General features: G+C 47.3%; 1 protein-coding gene across 1 annotated transcript in view; it reads right to left on the minus strand.

The window, feature by feature from the left end:
* Positions 1–19779, minus strand: part of LOC139071548 (UPF0606 protein KIAA1549) — a 71571-nt gene that overhangs the window by 30209 nt on the left and 21583 nt on the right. The window contains 6 exon segments of the mRNA XM_070554126.1: positions 10–215; positions 283–467; positions 2854–3031; positions 3139–3290; positions 3375–3434; positions 4465–4651. Coding sequence (XP_070410227.1) covers positions 10–215; positions 283–467; positions 2854–3031; positions 3139–3290; positions 3375–3434; positions 4465–4651 — 968 coding nt within the window.

A 19779-nucleotide genomic window follows, 5' to 3' on the forward strand; every position in this document is an offset into this window, starting at 1 on the left:
CTATCTGACCTTCCTCTGTGGCGGCTGGAGCGCGCCGCCTTTGTGGATGAGCCTTTAGATTTGGGGGTGTTGAGGTCTCCACCATCTGAGGGCATGACTTCTTTAATGGGAGCAGGCAGAGGGCCGGTTTCCTGGATGACCATGATGTCATCTTTACTGTGCTGGCCAAGATGAAGCTTTGCAAAGTCGAAGCCTTTGACACTGGGAGCTTGAAGCTGCAGGAGATGAGTATTAGCTTTGGACAGGATAGGACAGGTGAAAGGTCACCATTTCCTGTCTTACCTTCTGCCGTTGCTGGATGGTGTTGATGGCATCTGGCTGGAACTCCAGCTTCTCAGAGCCACACAGCTTCCAGTAGAGAATGATGATGATGAAGACGGCCAGAAGAACAGGGACGACCACCCCTACGATCAGCCAAATGCTGCTGCTTTGAGTCTCGGATGGAGGGACGGACAGGGTTTCCACAGCTGCACACAGGTGAGGAACAGGTTATTTACCTGACCAGGTAGAACCCAAACAATGTAAACAAGTTCAGACCAGTAGAAAAGTTCTGGTCCCAACATATATCATCCAGATTCATTTTACTGGAATCTATCTCTCCCATCAAGCTGGAGCTGAGGGTTCTGCGTGGGACCGGGTCAGGTCCACTTCAGTCTTAAACCCTACCTGAAACTGCTGCTAAGGATAAGCGTAAACACAGTAAGATTGTTGTTCACGCTGGCGGTAACGACACCCGGTTACGCCAATCGGAGGTCACTAGCATTAATGTTGCTTCGGTGTGTAAAGCCTGATTTATGCTTCTCCGTCTGCGTCAGTGCGGAGACACGCAACGCCATTATCCGTCCTTGCGTAGTGCTCCGGCAGGCACGCAAGTACGTACGGAGTCGAGCCCACTTTTTTAAACATCCGTCGAACGAGACGGATTACGCAAGCTTGTGATTGGTCAGGATGCCGCTGTTGTTTACAGCGCCGCCATTGCAAAGAGAGCCGAGGATAACTAGCGGCAGACACGGAGAAGCTTGAAGAATACCTCGTGAAAAAACTCTAAAAACATGAACGTTTAGTTCTCCCGTGACTGGAGGAGTGAAAAGATGCGCAGCAAGCGTTTTATTTGTGGACGGAAATGACAGTGTGGCAAGGTGGAGAAGCGAAGGCCCGGGCGGGATTCGATCCCCAGACTCCCAGGTGAGAGTCATACGCTCTAACCAGTCAGCCAAAGGGACACCCCCTCGCCAAGTAGCCAGGGCGCATGATCAATCGGGACACTGTGACAGCACACTCACACTGTCACAACAGGAAACGTGGGTTTAGAGGTGGGGAGCGCATGAGGAATGTGGATCGTTATGTTGATCTTGGCCCTCTTTCTCCCTACTCAAAACCAGTTGTGACCAGTTTGGGGGTGAAACTTGGTGCTGGACTTAAATTTGATGCTCACATCAACTCTGTGATCCGGTCCAGTTTCTTTCACCTGAGACGCCTTGCAAACATCAAGCCCATGCTGTCGAGAGCCCACCTGGAGCGGGTACTGCTAATGTAATGCTGAAACACCATCACATAAAAATGAGACTTCAGGCGAGACTTAAAAACCTGAAGCCACAGCGCCTGCCTGACACTCGGAGGTAACTCGTTCCAGAGCGTTGGAGCCAGAATGGAGAACGGATGATCCCCTCCATCTGTGTTTGCAGCGGGGGACCACCAGCAGCGCTGCTCAGCTGAAGAGGGACACAGATGGACATGTCTGCCTCGAACAGCCCTGTACACAAGTAGGAGGGTCCCGTGTGCACATCCCCTCACCTGCTGAGGGCGTAGCGTGACCAAATATGGTTAATTGAGGGCGTGTCTGTATGTAAATGACTGGGACACGAGGTGGCGGGGGAACGTGCGTACGAGAGGCCGCCACACGTCTCATAGATCAGGAGTTTGACCGTTCGTACGAACGTTCTAGATTTCGTTCACAGGAAGGAACTGAACCATTTTTCTATGAACGTTTGCTGAATGAGGCTCAGCTCTTCAGCCTCTTAAAAACACTTCCAGCACCCTGAGGTTCTCCAGAAGACTGTCCCACAGACGTGGTGGAAAGACGAGGCTTGGCCATCTGTTTTAGGTCTAACGTGTGGTGAAAGTAAAAGGCCGGAACTGGAGGACCCCAGAGACTACGGGGGCTCATCATTTAAAAGAAGATCAAATAAATAAAAAGACCAGGAAGACATTTATAAAGCAATAAAAAGCTTTTATTCTGAAAGGCCATCAAGCGTCCACTCTTTTACTGTAAAGCACCACTGATACACTGAGCTGTGGTTCCCAACCGTAACTGACGGGTGGACTGATAACTCTATGAAATACTTTGGTCAAATCTCCTTAACACTGAAGCACGTGTCACTTCCTGTCTGGCTCTGGGAGAACCTTTAACTGTTAAAAATGGCGTCCATGTGGAAACGTTCAGCTGGAGGTTCCCACCAGAGGCACAGGCGTGTTTCTACAACAAGGTCTGGTGGATTCATTACTGTAACTCTTACTGTGAACGTCGTGCTAAATGCATCCAACTGTTCACCGTAAACTCACAACATTAGCAGTGCATCCATTCTGCGGTTGCTGTGATGGCCCTTAACCCTGGTCCTCCCCCCCCCCCCCCCCCCCCCCCCCGTCCTACATGCTTTAGGTGTGTCCCTGCTGCCACACACCTGATCTAAATGAAGGATTAACAGGCTTCTGCAGCACTTGGTGCCATCCTGAGAAGGCGATACAAACATAAATCAGGTGGTCTGAAGCGGAGACATGGAAGACATGCAGGACATTTGTACCCCTGCTAGATCCGTCCTATTGATTGGAAGCAGATACCGGATCAGGACTCACGTTGGGCCACAGGTCTCTTGACACGGTGTCCAAGGACAATTGCTGCTCTCTGAAGGTCCACACGGTTCATGGTAGCAGAGGTCACATCAGCTGGGAGCCGGACTCCATTTGGGCCTTCGACAAAGTAAAACACCTCCAGGGCACGCTCTGGCCCCGACACTCTGGAGACCCTCACCACCTGAGACGCGAAAAAAGGAGTTCACATCACTTGTTTCCTTAACTCATATTCAGTTTCAGGAGGAAAACTAGAAGATCTGAGAGCAGGAACCAGAACCGGACAGGTACCTGCAGATTGTTGTTTCCCACAGCGGTGGCTCTCCTCCAGCGCCTCCTGCTGGTCTCCTGAAGTCCCTCCTCCAGCAGCAGGGCCAGACGTCTTTCCAGACGGGCTTTAAAACTCCGCTCCACCACCTGCTGCTCCTGCACACCCAGGAGTACTGACACAGGTTGAAGACAGATCAGAGGACAGTTGGACGCAGACTAAATCTCTCTGAACTGCAGCCAGACAGGTGAGTGCCTACCTGAACGGACCCAGGTGGAACGCAGGTGGTGAGACATGTTCAGCTCTGGGTAATGGAATGCTGTTAACACACACACACACACACACACACACACACACACACACACACACACACACACACACACACACACACACATTATAGTGAACAACATGTTCCTCTCTGATGAAAGCCAACCTGAACACAGAACTATTTATTCCAGGTGTGTGTGTGTGTGTGTGTGTGTGTACGTGTGTGTGTGCGTGTGTGTGTACGTGTGTGTGTGTGTGTGCGTGTGTGTGTGTGTGTGTGTGTGTGTGTGTGTGTGTGTGTGTGTGTGTGTGTGTGTGTACGTGTGTGTGTGTGTGTGTGTGTGCGTGTGTGTGTGTGTGTGTGCGTGTGTGTGTGTGTGTGTGTGTGTGTGCATGTGTACGTGTGTGTGTGTGTGTGTGTGTGTGTACGTGTGTGTGTGCGTGTGTGTGTACGTGTGTGTGTGTGTGCGTGTGTGTGTGTGTGTGTGTGTGTGTGTGTGTGTGTGTGTACGTGTGTGTGTGCGTGTGTGTGTACGTGTGTGTGTGTGTGCGTGTGTGTGTGTGTGTGTGTGTGTGTGTGTGTGTGTGTGTGTGTGTGTGTGTGTGTGCATGTGTACGTGTGTGTGTGTGTGTGTGTGTGTGTACGTGTGTGTGTGCGTGTGTGTGTACGTGTGTGTGTGTGTGCGTGTGTGTGTGTGTGTGTGTGTGTGTGTGTGTGTGTGTGTGTGTGTGTGTGTGTGTGTGTACGTGTGTGTGTGTGTGTGTGTGCGTGTGTGTGTGTGTGTGTGCGTGTGTGTGTGTGTGTGTGTGTGTGTGTGTGCATGTGTACGTGTGTGTGTGTGTGTGTGTGTGTGTGTGTGTACGTGTGTGTACGTGTGTGTGTGTGTGTGTGTGTGTACGTGTGTGTGTGTGTGTGTGTGTGTGTGTGTGTGTGTGTGTGTGTGTACGTGTGTGTGTGTGTGTGTGTGTGTGTACGTGTGTGTGTACGTGTGAGTGTGTGTGTGTGTGTGTGTGTGTGCGTGTGTGTGTGTGTGTGTGTGTGTGTGTGTGTGTGTGTGTGTGTGTGTGTGTGTGAGCCGTACGTTCTGCAATCTGCAGGACAGGAAATCCAACGTAGAAGCTGAACTCAACTTCAGTGAGTTTTCTCAGATGTTCACTGACCTCTGACCCTTGCAAATAGCCCCGCCCATCTCTCACAGCAAATGTGATATCAACAGGAAGCTTTTGTCCTGCGCTGGACAGAGGCCGGCCCATTGTGACATTCAACAGCTGCAAAGGTAAAATACATTTAAAGTTATTTTAATTCCAGCAGAAACTTGAGCTGCGTTCACACTGCAGGCAAACGTTCATAACCCCCATGTTCTTCAGCCTCCACAGTATGAACAGCACACTAATCTAATCAAGGTCACTTTCACGTGTAGTGCTGATAACGATATGCATCTGATCTTTTTGAAAGTGACTTCAGTCTGAACGGTCATGTTGCACAGATGGTGCCAATGTGCACAGCAGGCCCGTCTGTCGCTCTCGTGGTCGGTACGGTGTGTCCCGGTTCTGCTACTTGTATGTTTTTGGGGATTTTTTTGCAAATCAACAGTTCACTCTGTGTGAACTGTTTGACAAATCTTCTTCCTACTCCAGGGTTACTTGTGGCTATATATATGCTTCCAATTGGTAAAATCATTAGACAGCATGGGATAAACTTCCACTGTTATGCTGACGATACTCAGCTATATTTATCCATTAACCCTGATGAACCTTATCGGTTGGGTAGATTACAGGCTTGTCTTGAGGACATAAAAATTGGATGACTCTAAACTTTTTGCTGTTAAATCAAGACAAGACGGAAGTTCTCATCTATGGACCAGAAATCCAGAAAAGGAAATTGCTTAGCCAATCACCTGACCTGAATGGCATTACATTAATCTCCGAGAACAAAGTAAGGAACCTTGGTGTTATCTTTGACCAGGACATGTCATTCAAATCCCAGGTTAAACAGGTTTGTAGGATTTCCTTTTTCCACCTTCGGAATATTGCTAAGATTAGAAGCATCCTTTCCAGGAGTGATGCTGAAAAACTAGTTCATGCATTTATTACATCAAGACTGGATTACTGTAATCCATTACTCTCAGGAAGTCCACAGAATGTAGTTAAAAGTCTTCAGCTTGTCCAAAATGCTGCAGCTAGAGTTCTGATGAGAATTAAAAAGAGAGGTCATATCTCTCCTGTCTTAGCTTCCCTACATTGGCTACCTGTTAAATTCAGAATAGATTTTAAGATCCTTCTTCTCACATATAAAGCTCTTAATAATCAAGCTCCATCATACATCAGTGATCTGATTGTTCCATACGTTCCTAACCGAGCACTTCGCTCTCAGACTGCAGGTCTACTGGTGGTTCCCAGAATATCTAAAGTTAGGATGGGAGGCAGATCTTTTAGTTATCAGGCTCCTCTCCTGTGGAACCAGCTCCCAGCTTTAGTCCGTGAGGCAGACACTTTGTCTACTTTTAAGAATAGGCTTAAAACATTTTTATTTGATAGGGCCTATGGTTAAAATCTGATGTTAGCCTAAATCTGGACAAGTGGGGGAGTAGAGGGAGGTGGAGTGTACAGTCAGAAAAGACGGCACTCCCTTGCCCTGCCTCCAACATGCCTCCATCTAAATAGGGTAGATTATCCAGAGTTATCTCTGTAGTTATGCTGCTATAGGCTTAGACTGCTGGAGGACACACTGACCACTTCTCACACTCTACTGCTTTCTTCTACAATCTGCTCTCTAACTGTATTATTTCCTGCTATTTCAGCTGTTAACTTTATTTTTTTGTCTAAAGATGTTTTTATAGGACCATAGTGTTAGCAAAACGGGATTTGCAGCGGCTCCCTGGGGAGGATTTAGGCATTTATAGTAGCAACGCTGAAGCTAGAATATACTGCCATACTGCCAGACTCAGCGCAATTGGCAATCCACTAACATAGTTAAACAGTACATGAGTGATTATGGGCTTTGTGATGCATGGCGATCCCTTCATCCTAACCGTAGAGAGTATACTTTTTTCTCACACGTCCATCACTCTCATTCACGTTTGGATTATTTTCTAGTCAGCAGCTCATTGTTGGCTGACATTTCAGACACTGAGATACACCCCATAGTTGTCAGCGACCATGCTCCGGTTTCTTTAACTCTGGTAAATAAGAAGACAATCCCACCAAGCAAAACTGGAGGTTTAATACATCACTGCTTAAAGACGAAGGTTTTATAGAATTTTTTAAAAAGGAGTGGGCTTTATATTTAGAACATAATGAACTGCCTGGAACATCAGCACCTATTCTTTGGGAGGCAGGAAAGGCAGTGATGAGAGGTAAAATAATCTCTTTCTCATCGCATAGGAAAAAAACAGAAAACAAACGTATTCAGGAGTTAGAAGAAATCATCAAGTCTTTAGAGGCATCCACAGAAGAAGAGTTAATGAGCAAATTACGTAAAGCTAAACTAGAACTTCATGGAATTATTGACAAAAAGACACAATTTTTAGCACAAAGACTACGAATAGAAAACTTTGAACATAGTAATAAATCAGGTAAATTCTTAGCTAGCCAATTAAAAATAAATAAAGAGAAAACTACCATATCTGCTGTTAAAGACTCAACCGGGAATATAGTTTGTGACCCTGAAAGAATAAACAACACCTTCAGAGACTTTTACCAAACGTTGTACTCACCACAGATAAACCCATCAGATAATGAGATCGATGAGTTCCTTGACAGGATAACACTTCCTAAATTATCAGACAGCCAAGTTACAGTCCTGGACTCGCCACTAACATCAGCGGAGCTCCAGGAAGCCCTTAAATCCATGAGTAATAGGAAAGCTCCAGGTCCAGACGGGTTCCCAGTAGAGTTCTACAAAGAATTCTGGATCATTATGGCTCCAACATATTTCAGAATGGTGAGGGAAATCGAAGAGAGCGGCAGATTACAGCCAAACATGAATTCAGCCAATATTAGTCTCTTGTTAAAACCAGGCAAAGACCCAGCATTTCCTACCAGCTATTGCCCAATTTCTCTTATTAATGTTGATCTCAAAATAATTTGTAAAGCCCTGGCCAAAAGACTGGAGAAGGTAACCCCCTTCATAATACACCCTGACCAAACTGGTTTCATTAAGGGGAGACAGTCATCCACAAACTCGCGTAGATTTCTTAATTTGATAGATTTCTGATGCAGAAAAGATGCAAACATATCCTGAAGGAGAACACATTATAGCAGGGGATTTCAACAAAGCGTGCTTGAGAACTGTGCTGTCTAAATTTGTCCAACATGTGAAATGCCCCACAGAGGAAACAACATCTTGGATCATGTTTACACAAATATTAAACAGGCGTATAAATCCCTCTCTCTCCCCCCACTTGGACAGTCAGACCATCTCTCTCTGCTCCTCCTACCATCATACATACCACTGAAAAAAAGAACAAGGCCTATTATTAAAACCATTACTACTCTTACAGATGAAGCCATGGCTCAACTGCAGGACTGTTTTGCTCATACAGAATGGAGCATTTTATGCTGTGCTCTGTTATATCAAACATTGCATGGACACTGTTATCATTCACAAGCAGGTTCGGATCTACCCTAACTGTAAACCCTGGATGACGAATAAGGTCAGGGTACTATTAAAGGCACGTAATGCTGCATACGCGTCGGGAGATCAGGCCAAGTACTGGCGGGCAAGGACTGATCTTAAAAAGGGAATCAAGGAGGCTAAAGTGAGCTACACCAAAAAGCTGTCGCAACATCTGGCTGCCAGCAACCCAAGGAGGGTCTGGGAAGGACTGAGACATATTACCAAATACAAGGACAGCAGATCTAGTACTGAAATAGGAGCTTCATTAGCCGAAGAACTCAACTATTTCTTTGCTCGTTTTGAGAATACCAGCTTCCCCACAACTAACATCACTCCTGTAACATCACCTGCTGAGTTTAGTTCAGATACACAAATACTTACACTTCAAGAGCAACAGGTTCGTACCGTGTTCAGGGCTGTTCATCAGAGGAAAGCGGCTGGTCCAGATGGTATTCCTGGCAAGGTGCTGAAGTACTGCGCAGAACAGCTGTCCATGGTATTTACCAAATTATTCAATCGCTCCTTGTCTGAAGCTACAGTTCCATATTGTCTGAAATCAACAACAATAGTCCCACTCCCCAAGTCTACTACAGTCAACAGTCTCAATGATTACAGACCCATAGCACTCACACCGGTGGTGACTAAGTGCTTTGAGAAGCTGGTGCAAAAACATATCAAGGACTTCCTCCCACCCAGCATGGATCCCTACCAGTTTGCATATAAAGCAAACAGGTCTACTGAGGATGCCATATCTCCACTCCTCTTTGCAACATCTGGAGAACCCCGGCACCTCCGTTAGAATGCTTTTTATTGATTTTAGCTCTGCTTTTAATACCATAATCCCGAACATTCTGGTAGCCAAGTTGATTAACCTGAACCTCCCCCCTACCACCTAATGCTGGATCAAAGATTTCCTCACCAATCGCCCACAGGCTGTCAGGTTTGGTGACAAGCGGTAAACCACTCTGATACTCAGCACTGGTTCCCCTCAGGGCTGTGTGCTAAGCCCCCTGCTGTTAACCATCTACACCCATGACTGCATTCCTATTCATCGCTCTAATAAGATCATTAAGTTTGCAGATGACACCACTCTTGTAGGTCTTATCCATAACAACGATGACGCAGCATACAGAGATGAGGTTTGCCATTTATCAGAATGGTGTGATGATCACAACCTCTCTCTTAACATCAAGAAGACCAAGGAGATGGTTATTGACTTCCGAAGAAGTAAGGATGCCCCCCGCCCTCTCTGCATTAAAGGAGCTGAGGTGGAGAGAGTTCCCTCCTTTAAGTTTCTCGGGATTTACGTCTCTGATGATCTGTCATGGACAATCAATACCACTGCCTTGGTCAAAAAAGCACAACAGCGGCTACACTTCCTGAGGGTCCTGAAGTGGAACAGAGTGGCTGCAGAAGTGGCTGCAGACCAACCTCTTGGTGTCTTTCTATCGAGCAATCATTGAGAGCGTGATGACTTACACTATCCCTGTGTGGTACGCGGGGTGCAAAGTAGCTGACAAAAACAGATACCACAGGGTCATTAGAGTGGCGGAAAAGGTGATTGGATGCAACCTCCCCTCCTTGGACACTATCGCCTTGCAGAGGTGTCTCACTAGAGCAAGGACCATCTCCAGGGACATTTACCACCCAAACCACTACCTTTTTGCCATGCTGCCCTCTGGGAAAAGGTTCAGATCCCTCAGCTGCAGGACCGACAGACTGAGGAAGAGTTTCTTTCCCTGGGCTGTTAGAACCCTGAATGGACAGAAAAATCAACTACATTGATACTATTTATTGTATTTTGTAATGTCTTTGTAATTATTGTATGTTGCATATTGTACTTGTTTTAACTTTTTTTTTCTTAGCATTTTTTAGTGGACACCTAATGTGAAGCTCTAGGAAATTTCGTTGAATGGACAATCATTTAATGACAATAAAGGATATCTGTCTGTCTGTCTGTCTGTCTGTCTATCTAAAAGGCTTTTGATAGAGTTAACTGGAAGTTCTTATTTGCAACTTTACATAAATTTGGTTTTGGGAACTTCTTCATAAACTGGCTACAAACATTATACAGTTCACCAACAGCACGTGTCAGGACGAACGACCAAATATCAGCTAGCTTCTGTCTTCAGAGGGGGACCAGGCAGGGATGCCCACTCCCCCCCTCACTGCTTGCTATCTTTATCGAACCACTAGCAGCAGCAATTAGGCAAACAACAGGTATTAAAGGCATATAGTGTAAGACAATAGAACATAAAATCAGTTTTTATGCAGATGATGTTTTACTCTTTCTCCAGAATTCTCAATCCTCTCTCTCCCAAGACATAGAACCAATAAACTCTTTTTCAAAAGTTTCAGATTACTCTAAAAACTGGTTAAAATCCACAGTTCTACCAATTAATTTCTCTTTTGTCAATTTACTTAATACACAATTGGAGTCAGGGAATATCACATACCTGGGAATTAATGTCTCTCCCAAGTTAGCAGATCTAACCAAAGTAAACTACATCCCACTTTTAAAGAAGGTGGAAGATGATCTTGCAAGATGGAAATCCTTACCGATATCACTCATGGGGAGAGTTGCTACAATTAACATGAGGGTCTTACACAAAATAAATTACTTATTTTCAATTATCCTAAATAAGCCACCAGATGACTGGTTTAGATCTCTGGACTCCTCAGTCACTAAATTCCTTTGGCAGGATAAACCTTCACGAATTAGCTTAAAAACACGTCAGAAAGCCAAAGACAGAGGAGGACTGGATCTACCCAACTTTTAGTATTATTTCTTAACCAACAGGCTGCAATATATACCAAGATGGTTGCAAGATAACTCATTAGACGAGTCCTGGTTAGATATAGAACAGACACTTTGCAATACGATAGAGCTTTCAGACTCACCATTTATTAGCTCAAGCATAAGGAAACATGAAGGCTTCAAAAGTATTAGTATCAGCACCTCTCTGACAGCATGGTGGGAGTATCTTAAAATGACAGAGTCTTCACTAGTACCATGCAGACGCACAGCTATCTGGAATAATCCTGACATTTTGCAAAACAACAAAATGATGAACCTTCCGGACTGGAAAAACAAAGGAATCCTATACCTGGAACAAATATATGAAGAATTGGACTTCATCCCATTTCACAGAATAGTCTCCCAATTTGGAATGGATAAGAATAGCTTTTTAGAATATCACAAAATTAAATCTGTAGTCAAACAAAAATTTAAGCTCAATAAAATAGAATTACAAACACCACCAAGGGTATTAGACTTTTATAATCTCAAACCCCCCAAACTACTGTCTAAAGTCTATAAGACACTGTCCAAAATAAACGATAGAATAGTAATCCCTATTGAAAAATGGGAGGTGGATCTATCAGTCAGCTTTGACCAGAACTTCTGGTCCCAAACTTGTTTAAAAACTTTTAAAATGATCAGACACCCCAATTTACAATTAATTCAGTACAAAATTCTACACAGAGTACACTATACAGGTCATCGGATGTTCAAGATGGGGTTTGTGTCGTCTGACACCTGTACACACAGCACAAACAACATTCCTGATGATTAGATTCACGCACTGTGGTCCTGTCCACCTGTCCAGGAATTCTGGGGTAGAGTATGTGAAGACCTGTCAAAGTGTCTGAAATGTCATATCCCAACTTCCCCTTCTCTTGGTTTACTGGGAAACCTGGACGATGTCCCGATTGAAACATCTTTGGCTCACGTGGTTCTGACTGCCATATGCATCGCTAAGAAAACTATCCTCTTGAATTGGAAAAATAGAGAAACTCTTTGCATTAACCAGTATAGAAATATTTTCTTGGATCATATTACACTTGATATAGCCTCTGCTTCCACTACAAATCAATCTCGTTGGGCTCCTTTGATCGGTTCCATCACATAGCGATGACGGGGGACCATTGATATTGTCCTGCGGGGTGATGTGGGTGATGGGGTAGAGGGTCTGAGTTTGGAATATCCGGACATTCCCTGGGTGTGGGTTCACTGGGGGCATCTGGGGTTGGGGGGCTGCTGCCCCCCTCTGGAGGTGCTTGGGTTGCCTCGGGGGGTGGACTACTGTCGGTTGTGAGTGGGGCCCCTTGGGAGTCTTGGCGGTGGCCATGGGTTGCTGCCTGGCAGCTGCAATGCCCCTGAGTAGGTGTGGGCGGGGTCTGGGGACTCGGGGTGTGGCCGACCCCATGTGGGGATCTGGGCGGGGCCTTGGGGGTTAGGTCCTGACATGTATGCTGCCGGGAAAAAGGCGGGAACATACGTCAGTGCCTGGCCCGGGCTCAGGGTCCTCAGGTAGACCTTGGCTCCTCTGCTGTCCAGCACGGGGGAGGGGGATGTCCAGGAGGGGGAAGACCCAGCCTTACCTGGATGTCCTATGTCTTATATATTCTGGAAGCTGTGTAAATGCATGGATGGGAGTAGATATGCTGCTGGAGTGGGGCTGCGTTGGTTGCCTTGGACTCCGTGGAGCTCTGCAATGCTGCTGCTTTGGGCCCTGGCAAGATGGGCTGGGGTCTCCATGCCCTGGGTGGCATTTTGGCAAGGAAGGTGCCTATTAGGTCCATTGGGGGAGCTGGCTCCCTGGAGGGTTTGGCTAACCAGCCATTCCTCCCCATCCAAAGACATTTTTCTCCTCCTGCTCCCTCACATCATCACACAAACATGCACATAGGACTTTGGGGGGTGGACATAGGACTTTGGGGGAGTGAGCACATTCAACGGCATTTGGCAAGGGGATCTTTCAGCCTCATCCCAAGTGCCGGTGCCCACTTCCAATTTTAAACTATGCTTAGACACAGAGAGCTGTGGGGGGAATAGTGGTGGTGTGGTGGCATCAGCTGGCGTAGGCCAGACGATGCCTGCACTGAACGCTCACTACAGCCACAGATACACCTCATCAACACTCACCAACACTGTATTGGAGCAGGCGGAGGGTGACTAGGGGTCTTAGCACACCTCTGTTGTCACTTGGCTTCCCAGGCCTGGAGGCTAGGAGGGGGATCTGGCCGTCTGGCTGGGGTCTGGGTGGTGGGTCGCTTTGCTGGGTGTTGGGGGGGGGGGTGCTGCTCATCAGCATCCCAGCAGAAAGGGTCGAACTCTGGGAACCATTGATGGTTGTAGCCTTTGTGCAGCAGTACCGGGACCAGAGTAAATAGGGCGGGTATGGGGAGTATGAGTGGGTGTCTGGCGTGCATTTTTGAGAGTCTTAGGTTGTATGTGTATGTGTGAGCATGAGGGAGGGAGTGTGTGACTGTGTCTGTGTAAGACTGTATATGTCAGGTGGGGTCTTTGACTCCTCCCTTCTCCTGGGACTTATTTTGCTGCTATACATCTTCGCCTCCCCTCCCCCTGTCACACTTATATTTTTGTTATGTTTACTTATTTAGCAGATGCTTTTATCCAAAGCGACTTACAATTTATAACCTATAGGCATGTTGTGATCTGTGGGGGAAACCGGAGTACCGGAGGAAACCCATGCATGCATGGGGAGAACACGCAACTCCACGCAGAAAGGCCGCAGCCAAGTTTCATACCTGCAACCTTCGTGCTGCGAGGCAACAGTGCTAACCACTGCGTCACCATGCAGCCCCTGGGTCCCGGGTCGCTGGGTCCCGGGCTCGGCGGGCTTGGGGGTGGGAGGCTATGGGCGGCCCAGTGGGCTTGCCGCTGATATCCCCCGCAACTCTGCCGGCTGCTGGTTTTGGCCCCCCGGGACAATTCTCTGCGCCTCTCGAGGAGGGCAGGGGCTTTTCTGGTCGCAGTCTCCCTGGGGTCCCTGCGCTCTGGGGCAGCTCCTGAATCTCTGAGACTTGGAGCTCCTTCCATCTCCTACGCTTCATTGGAGGGCACATCTGTGATCCCTCACACTCTCTAATGGACACTCCTATTGAGAAACCTTACATATACAAGTGCAGGTATGCACACAGGTGCTCACATGGTGCTCTCATAAGTATGGACTTGGGCATGTTGAATACATGTCGGCTGTGCTTGACACTAAATGCACTGTGATTTATTATCATGATTGTTCAGTAAAACAATATTGATTTTATAGTTCCCCATCAGGTTGAAGCAGTGATAGCTTGCTCCTGTTGAATTGCTGTGTGTCCCTTTACTTTTTTTTCTCTTCTTCTGCAGGTCTAGAAGCAGACTCTTGTTCATCATTGATTGTTTGTTTTAGGAGCCAGGCCTGGAGGTGGGGCAGGTTGGTGAGCGCCTGGTGGCCGGGCTTTCACCCATGGAGCCCGGCCGGGCACAGCTCCCAGAGGAAACGTGGGTCCCCTTTCCCATGGGCTCACCACTCATGGGAGGGGCCAAAGGAGTCGGGTGCAGTGTGTGACGGGTGGTAGTTGAGGACGGGCACCTTGGCGGTCTGACCCTCGGCTACAGAAGCTGGCTCTTGGCACATGGAATGTCACCTCTCTGGTGGGGAAGGAGCCAGAGGTGGTGTGTGAGGTTGAGAGGTTCCGAACTAGATATAGTCGAACTCATCTCAACGCATGGCTCTGGCTCTGGAACCAGTTTCCTTGAGAGGGGTTGGACTTTCCACCACTCTGGAGTTGCTCCCACTGAGAGGCGCCAAGCAGGGGTGGGCATACTAGGTGCACCCCACCTTGGTGCCTGTACATTGGGGTTTACCCCAATGAATGAGAGGGTAGCCTCCCTCTGCCTACGTGTGGGGGGATGGGTTCTGACTGTGGTCTGTGCCTATGCACCAAACTACAGTTCAGACTACCCACCCTTTTTGGAGACCTTGGAGGGGGTGCTGGAAAGCGCTCCTTCCGGTAACTCCCTCATTCTGCTGGGAGACTTTAACGCTCACATGGGCAACAAAAGTGAGACCTGGAAAGGTGTGGTTGGGAGGAACACCCCCCCCCCCCAATCTGAATTTGAGTGGTGTTTTGTTATTGGACTTCTGTGCCAGTCATGGATTGTCCATAATGAACGCCATGTTCAGACATAAAGGTGTCCAAATGTACACTTGGCACCAGGATACCTTAGGCCGCAGCTCGATGATCGACTTTGTTGTTGTTTCATCTGACCTGCGGCCGCATGTCTTGGACACTCGGGTGAAGAGAGGGGCAGAGCTGGCAACTGACCCCCACCTGGCCGTGAGTTGGTTCAGATGGTGGGGGAGGATGCTGGTCAGACCAGGCAGGCCCAAATGTATCGCGAGGGTCTGCTGGGAACATCTGGCGGAGTCTCCTGTCAGAAGTAGCTTCAATTCCCACCTCCGACAGAACTTCCAAAATGTTCTGGGGGAGGCGGGGGACATTGAGTCTGAATGGACCCTGTTCCGTGCCTCCATTGTTGAGGTGGCCGACCGGAGCTGTGGTCGCAGGATCATCGGTGCCTGTCATGGTGACAACCCCCGAACCCGCTGGTGGACACCGGTGGTTAGGGATGCTGTCAAGCTGATGAAAGAGTCCCATCAGGTCTTTTTGGCCTGTGGGACTCCAGAGGCAGCTGACGGGTACCGGCAGTCCAAGTGGAACGTGGCTCAGGTGGTCGCCAAGGTAAATACCTGGGCATGGGAGGAGTTCGGTGAGACCATGGAGCAAGACATCTGTACGGCTTCGAGGAGATTCTGGTCCACCATCCGGCGCCTCAGGGGGGGGGAAGCAGTGCGCTACCAACACTATCTATAGTGGGGACGATGTGCTGCTGACCTCTACTCAGGACGTTGTGGCTCGGTGGTCGGAAAACTTCAAAGACCTCCTCAATCCCACCAACACGTCTTCCAGTGAGGAAGCAGAGTCTGGGGACTTTGGGTTGGCCTCTCAAATCTCTGGTGCGGAGGTCACTGAGGCGGTTAAAAAGCTTCTCTGTGACAAGGCTCCAGGAGTGGATGAGATCTGCCCAGAGTTCCTTAAGGCTCTGGATGTTGTAAGTAACTAAGTAAGTAAAGTTTATTTATAGAGCACCTTTCACAGATATAAATCACAAAGCGCTGTACAACATGATAAAGATCAGGGCAAATACCTCAAACCAATAAAAACATCATAAAAACAATAGCAGTGACAACAATAGTAACCAGAATCATAAGTAAAAACAAAGTCAAGGTGTGAAAAAGAACAAAGCCATCTTTTAGAATATTTAGCGGGGGAAAGCCTGGATGAAAAGGTGAGTTTTAAGATGTTTTTGAAGACCTCCACAGATTTCAAGAGACAGAGATTTGAAGGCAGACTGTTCCAAAGTCTGGGGGCAATAGTCTGAAAGGCCCTGTCCCCTTTGGTTTTCAGTCTGGTTCGAGGAACAGCCAGGAGGTTTTCAGATGTGGATCTGAGGTTCCGAGAGGTGGTGTGTGGGGATAAAAGCTCAGATAGGTAGCTTGGAGCCTGGTTGTTAAGAGCTCTATAGGTCAGGACTAAAACTTTAAACTGTATTCTATATTCTACCGGGAGCCAGTGGAGGGACTGTAAACCTGGAGTGATGTGAGCTCGTCTGCTGGATTTGGTTAGGAGTCTGGCTGCTGCATTTTGGATGGCTTGAAGGCGTGAGAGGGAGGTTTTCCTGAGACCAGTAAAAAGAGCGTTGCAGTAGTCTAAGCGTGATGACACAAAGGTATGGATGATTTTTTCCAGATCTGCAGTAGAAACCAGTTTACGGACTTTTGAAATGTTTCTCAGTTGAAAGAAACAAGAGCGGGAGATGGTTTTGACGTGTGAGTCTAAACTTAAAGCTGGATCAAAAATAACTCCCAGGTTTCTAATGTTGGCCTTGGCTGATGGGCAAAAAGAGGCAATTTCTTGCTCGATTTCTGGCTGAAGTTCCGGGGGTGCAGCGATCAGGGTCTCTGTCTTGTTAGCATTGAGGACAAGAAAGTTGCTGGACAGCCAGTTACTGATCTGGTTCAGGCAGAGTACAAGGGTGGCCAGCCTGTCCAACTGGTGTGGCATAAAGGACATATAGAGCTGAATATCATCAGCGTAGATATGGTAGGAGATGTCTGGGAAAGACTGAATGATGCCAGTTAGAGGAAGAATATAGAACACAAATAGTAGAGGCCCTAGAACTGAACCTTGTGGAACCCCGCATGTTAGAGAGGCAGTGTCTGAGGAGAAGGTTTCTGACTTCACTGTGAATGTTCTGTTAGTGAGATAGGAAGAGAGCCAGTCTAGAGCAGAACCTGAAATCCCAGCCAGGGCATTTAACCTGTTTAGTAGAACGTTGTGGTCTACAGCGTCAAAAGCTGCACTGAGGTCGAGCAGGACCATGACAGAGCATTTCCCTGCATCAGCAGCCATCAGGAGGTTATTATGCACCCTTACTAGAGCAGTCTCAGTTGAGTGCTGCTTCAGAAAGCCAGATTGGAAGGGGTCAGTGATCTTTGACCTAGAAAACCAGGATCTGAGTTGGGTTTCAACAACCTTCTCAAGTACTTTGCTGATGAAAGGTAGCTTAGAAATGGGCCTAAAGTTACTGGTGGAGCTGGCGTCAAGGTTGGGTTTCTTTGAGAGAGGAGTCACTACTGCATTTTTAAAGTAAGATGGAACACAGCCTTGGCTCAGTGAGCTGTTGATCATAGTCAACAGAGATGGACTGATAGAGGCAAGGGACCCGACTAAAACAGAGGGAGGTAAGATATCTGATGAGCATGATGAGAGTTTCATCTGACTGATTATTGAGGTTAAGTCATTTAGTGTAATTGGGGAGAAGGAGGTGAAAGACTCGGAGCACTGGGGGGGCCTCACCTCCTGGGGGGGGGGGGGGGGGGGGGCTGGTGGAATGCTGGATCTCAGATTCAGCACCTTGTTGGCTAAAATATGGAGAAAGGTGTTACAATCATCAGCTGAAGATAGCTGAGCCTGCTGCGGAGGAGAAGACACGATGCTGGAGATGGTATCAAACAAAACCTTAGGATTATTCTTATTTTGACATATGAGGTTGCTGAAGAAAGAAGACCTGGCATCTTCTACAGCTTCGTTGTATGACTCGAGAAGTTCTTTAAAATATTCACGATGAACAACCAGACCTGTCCTCTACCACCATCGTTCCGCTTTTCTATAGGAGCGTCTAAGTTCAAGAATCTGGTTGTTCAGCCAGGGTGAACTGGAGGCACTGGAACTGCGGCTGGTTTTGTAAGGGGCGACCTGATCTAGAATTTTGAGGCAGTGATCATTAAATGAGTTGGTAAGGAGCTCTACGTCATCAGAGGAAGGAGGTACAAAGTCAAAGAGGGAAGAGAAATTTAAAATGGTAGAACTGTTGATAATACGTCTTTGCTTAGCAGAGACTGGTAAAAGAGATTCAGAATTTAGGTTAATATGAAAAGAAACTGACTTATGGTCACTGAACACAACATCATTTATCTGCAGCTTATCAACAAGAAGTCCGTTGGAAACGACCAGATCCAGGGTGTGGCCTGCTCTGTGAGTGGGACCAGACACGTGTTGAGAGAAGTTAAAAGAGTTCATCGTGTTTAGGAACTCCCTGGTAGAGCTGTTAGATAGATCCTCAGCGTGGATGTTGAACTCTCCAACAATGATTATCCTGTCTAGTTTAATAGTTGAAGATAGGAGATCCTGAATCCCATGTTGTGGGGCTGTGTTGGCTGACGCGGCTCTGCAATATCGCATGGACATCGGGGGCAGTCCCACTGGACTACCAGACCGGGGTGTTGGTCCCCTTATTAAAAAAGGGGGGCCGCAGGGTGTGTTCCAACTACAGGGGGATCATACTCCTGAGACTTCCTGGTAAGGTCTATTCAGGGGTTCTTGAGAGGAGGGTCCGTCGGACTGTTGATCCTCAGATTCAGGAGGAGCAATGTGGTTTTCATCCTGGCCGTGGAACACTGGACCAGCTCTAGACCCTTAGGGGGATCCTGGAGGGTGCGTGGGAATTTGCCCAACCAGTCTACATGTGTTTTGTGGATTTGGAGAAGGCGTTTGACCGCGTCCCTCGGGGGGCCCTGTGGGAGGTCTTCCAGGAGTATGGGGAACCAGGCCCTCTGATTCGGGCTGTTAGGTCCCTGTATGACCGGTGTCAGAGCTTGGTCCGCATTGCCGGCAGTAAGTCGGGGTTGTTCCCAGTGAAAGTTGGACTCCGCCTGTTGCAAGCTCTTGCATGCCAGAAACAATGGGGGCAATAAACAAAATCATAAGGAGCACAAAGATAAGCGAGAGCCATTTGCTGCGAGTGGAATCAGGCAGGTGATAAGGAGGAGTGGTCCAGCTGAACAGGAAGCAACGCAGGAGGTGGGACGGAAGAAGGCCAACTGAAGAGACATCTCAGGATGTGAAAGTCCTCCGTGGGGGAGTTCTGGAATTTGGGTGAAACTGAAACCAGCTTACAAATATAATGATCATATGGGTTTGGCTGTCTTGTGTTTGACTGTGATAACTGTAACTGACAAATAATCACATTGTTTTGCTGTCTTGTGATAAAAAGATGTATGTAACTGGCAAATGATTACATTGTTTAGGCTGTCTCATGACTGGTTGAGATATTGCTTCACTATGGAAAATGTTTTGCGTGGCAGTTTTTAGAATGATATATAAAGGGCAGTTAGAAGTAGAGTGAGTGTGTGACAGAGTTGACACAAGTCGACGAAGTAGCAGTGGCAGTTGCAGGAAGAGAGAGCAGTTATTCTCAGGAAGATTTTTAGAAGTAGCATCTTCCTAAGGAGATTTTGTAATCTTAGATTTACTCTTTTGTATTTTTAAATTTTGAAATAAACTTTTTGGAAACAGAATCCTCGTTCTCGATTCTTAAAGGTCTTTTTTAGCCTTTGAGTGGGAGCCCCGACCAGACCTGGTAAAA

Source organism: Nothobranchius furzeri, chromosome 1 (genome assembly GCF_043380555.1).
Source record: "Nothobranchius furzeri strain GRZ-AD chromosome 1, NfurGRZ-RIMD1, whole genome shotgun sequence".
Lineage (NCBI taxonomy): Eukaryota > Metazoa > Chordata > Actinopteri > Cyprinodontiformes > Nothobranchiidae > Nothobranchius > Nothobranchius furzeri.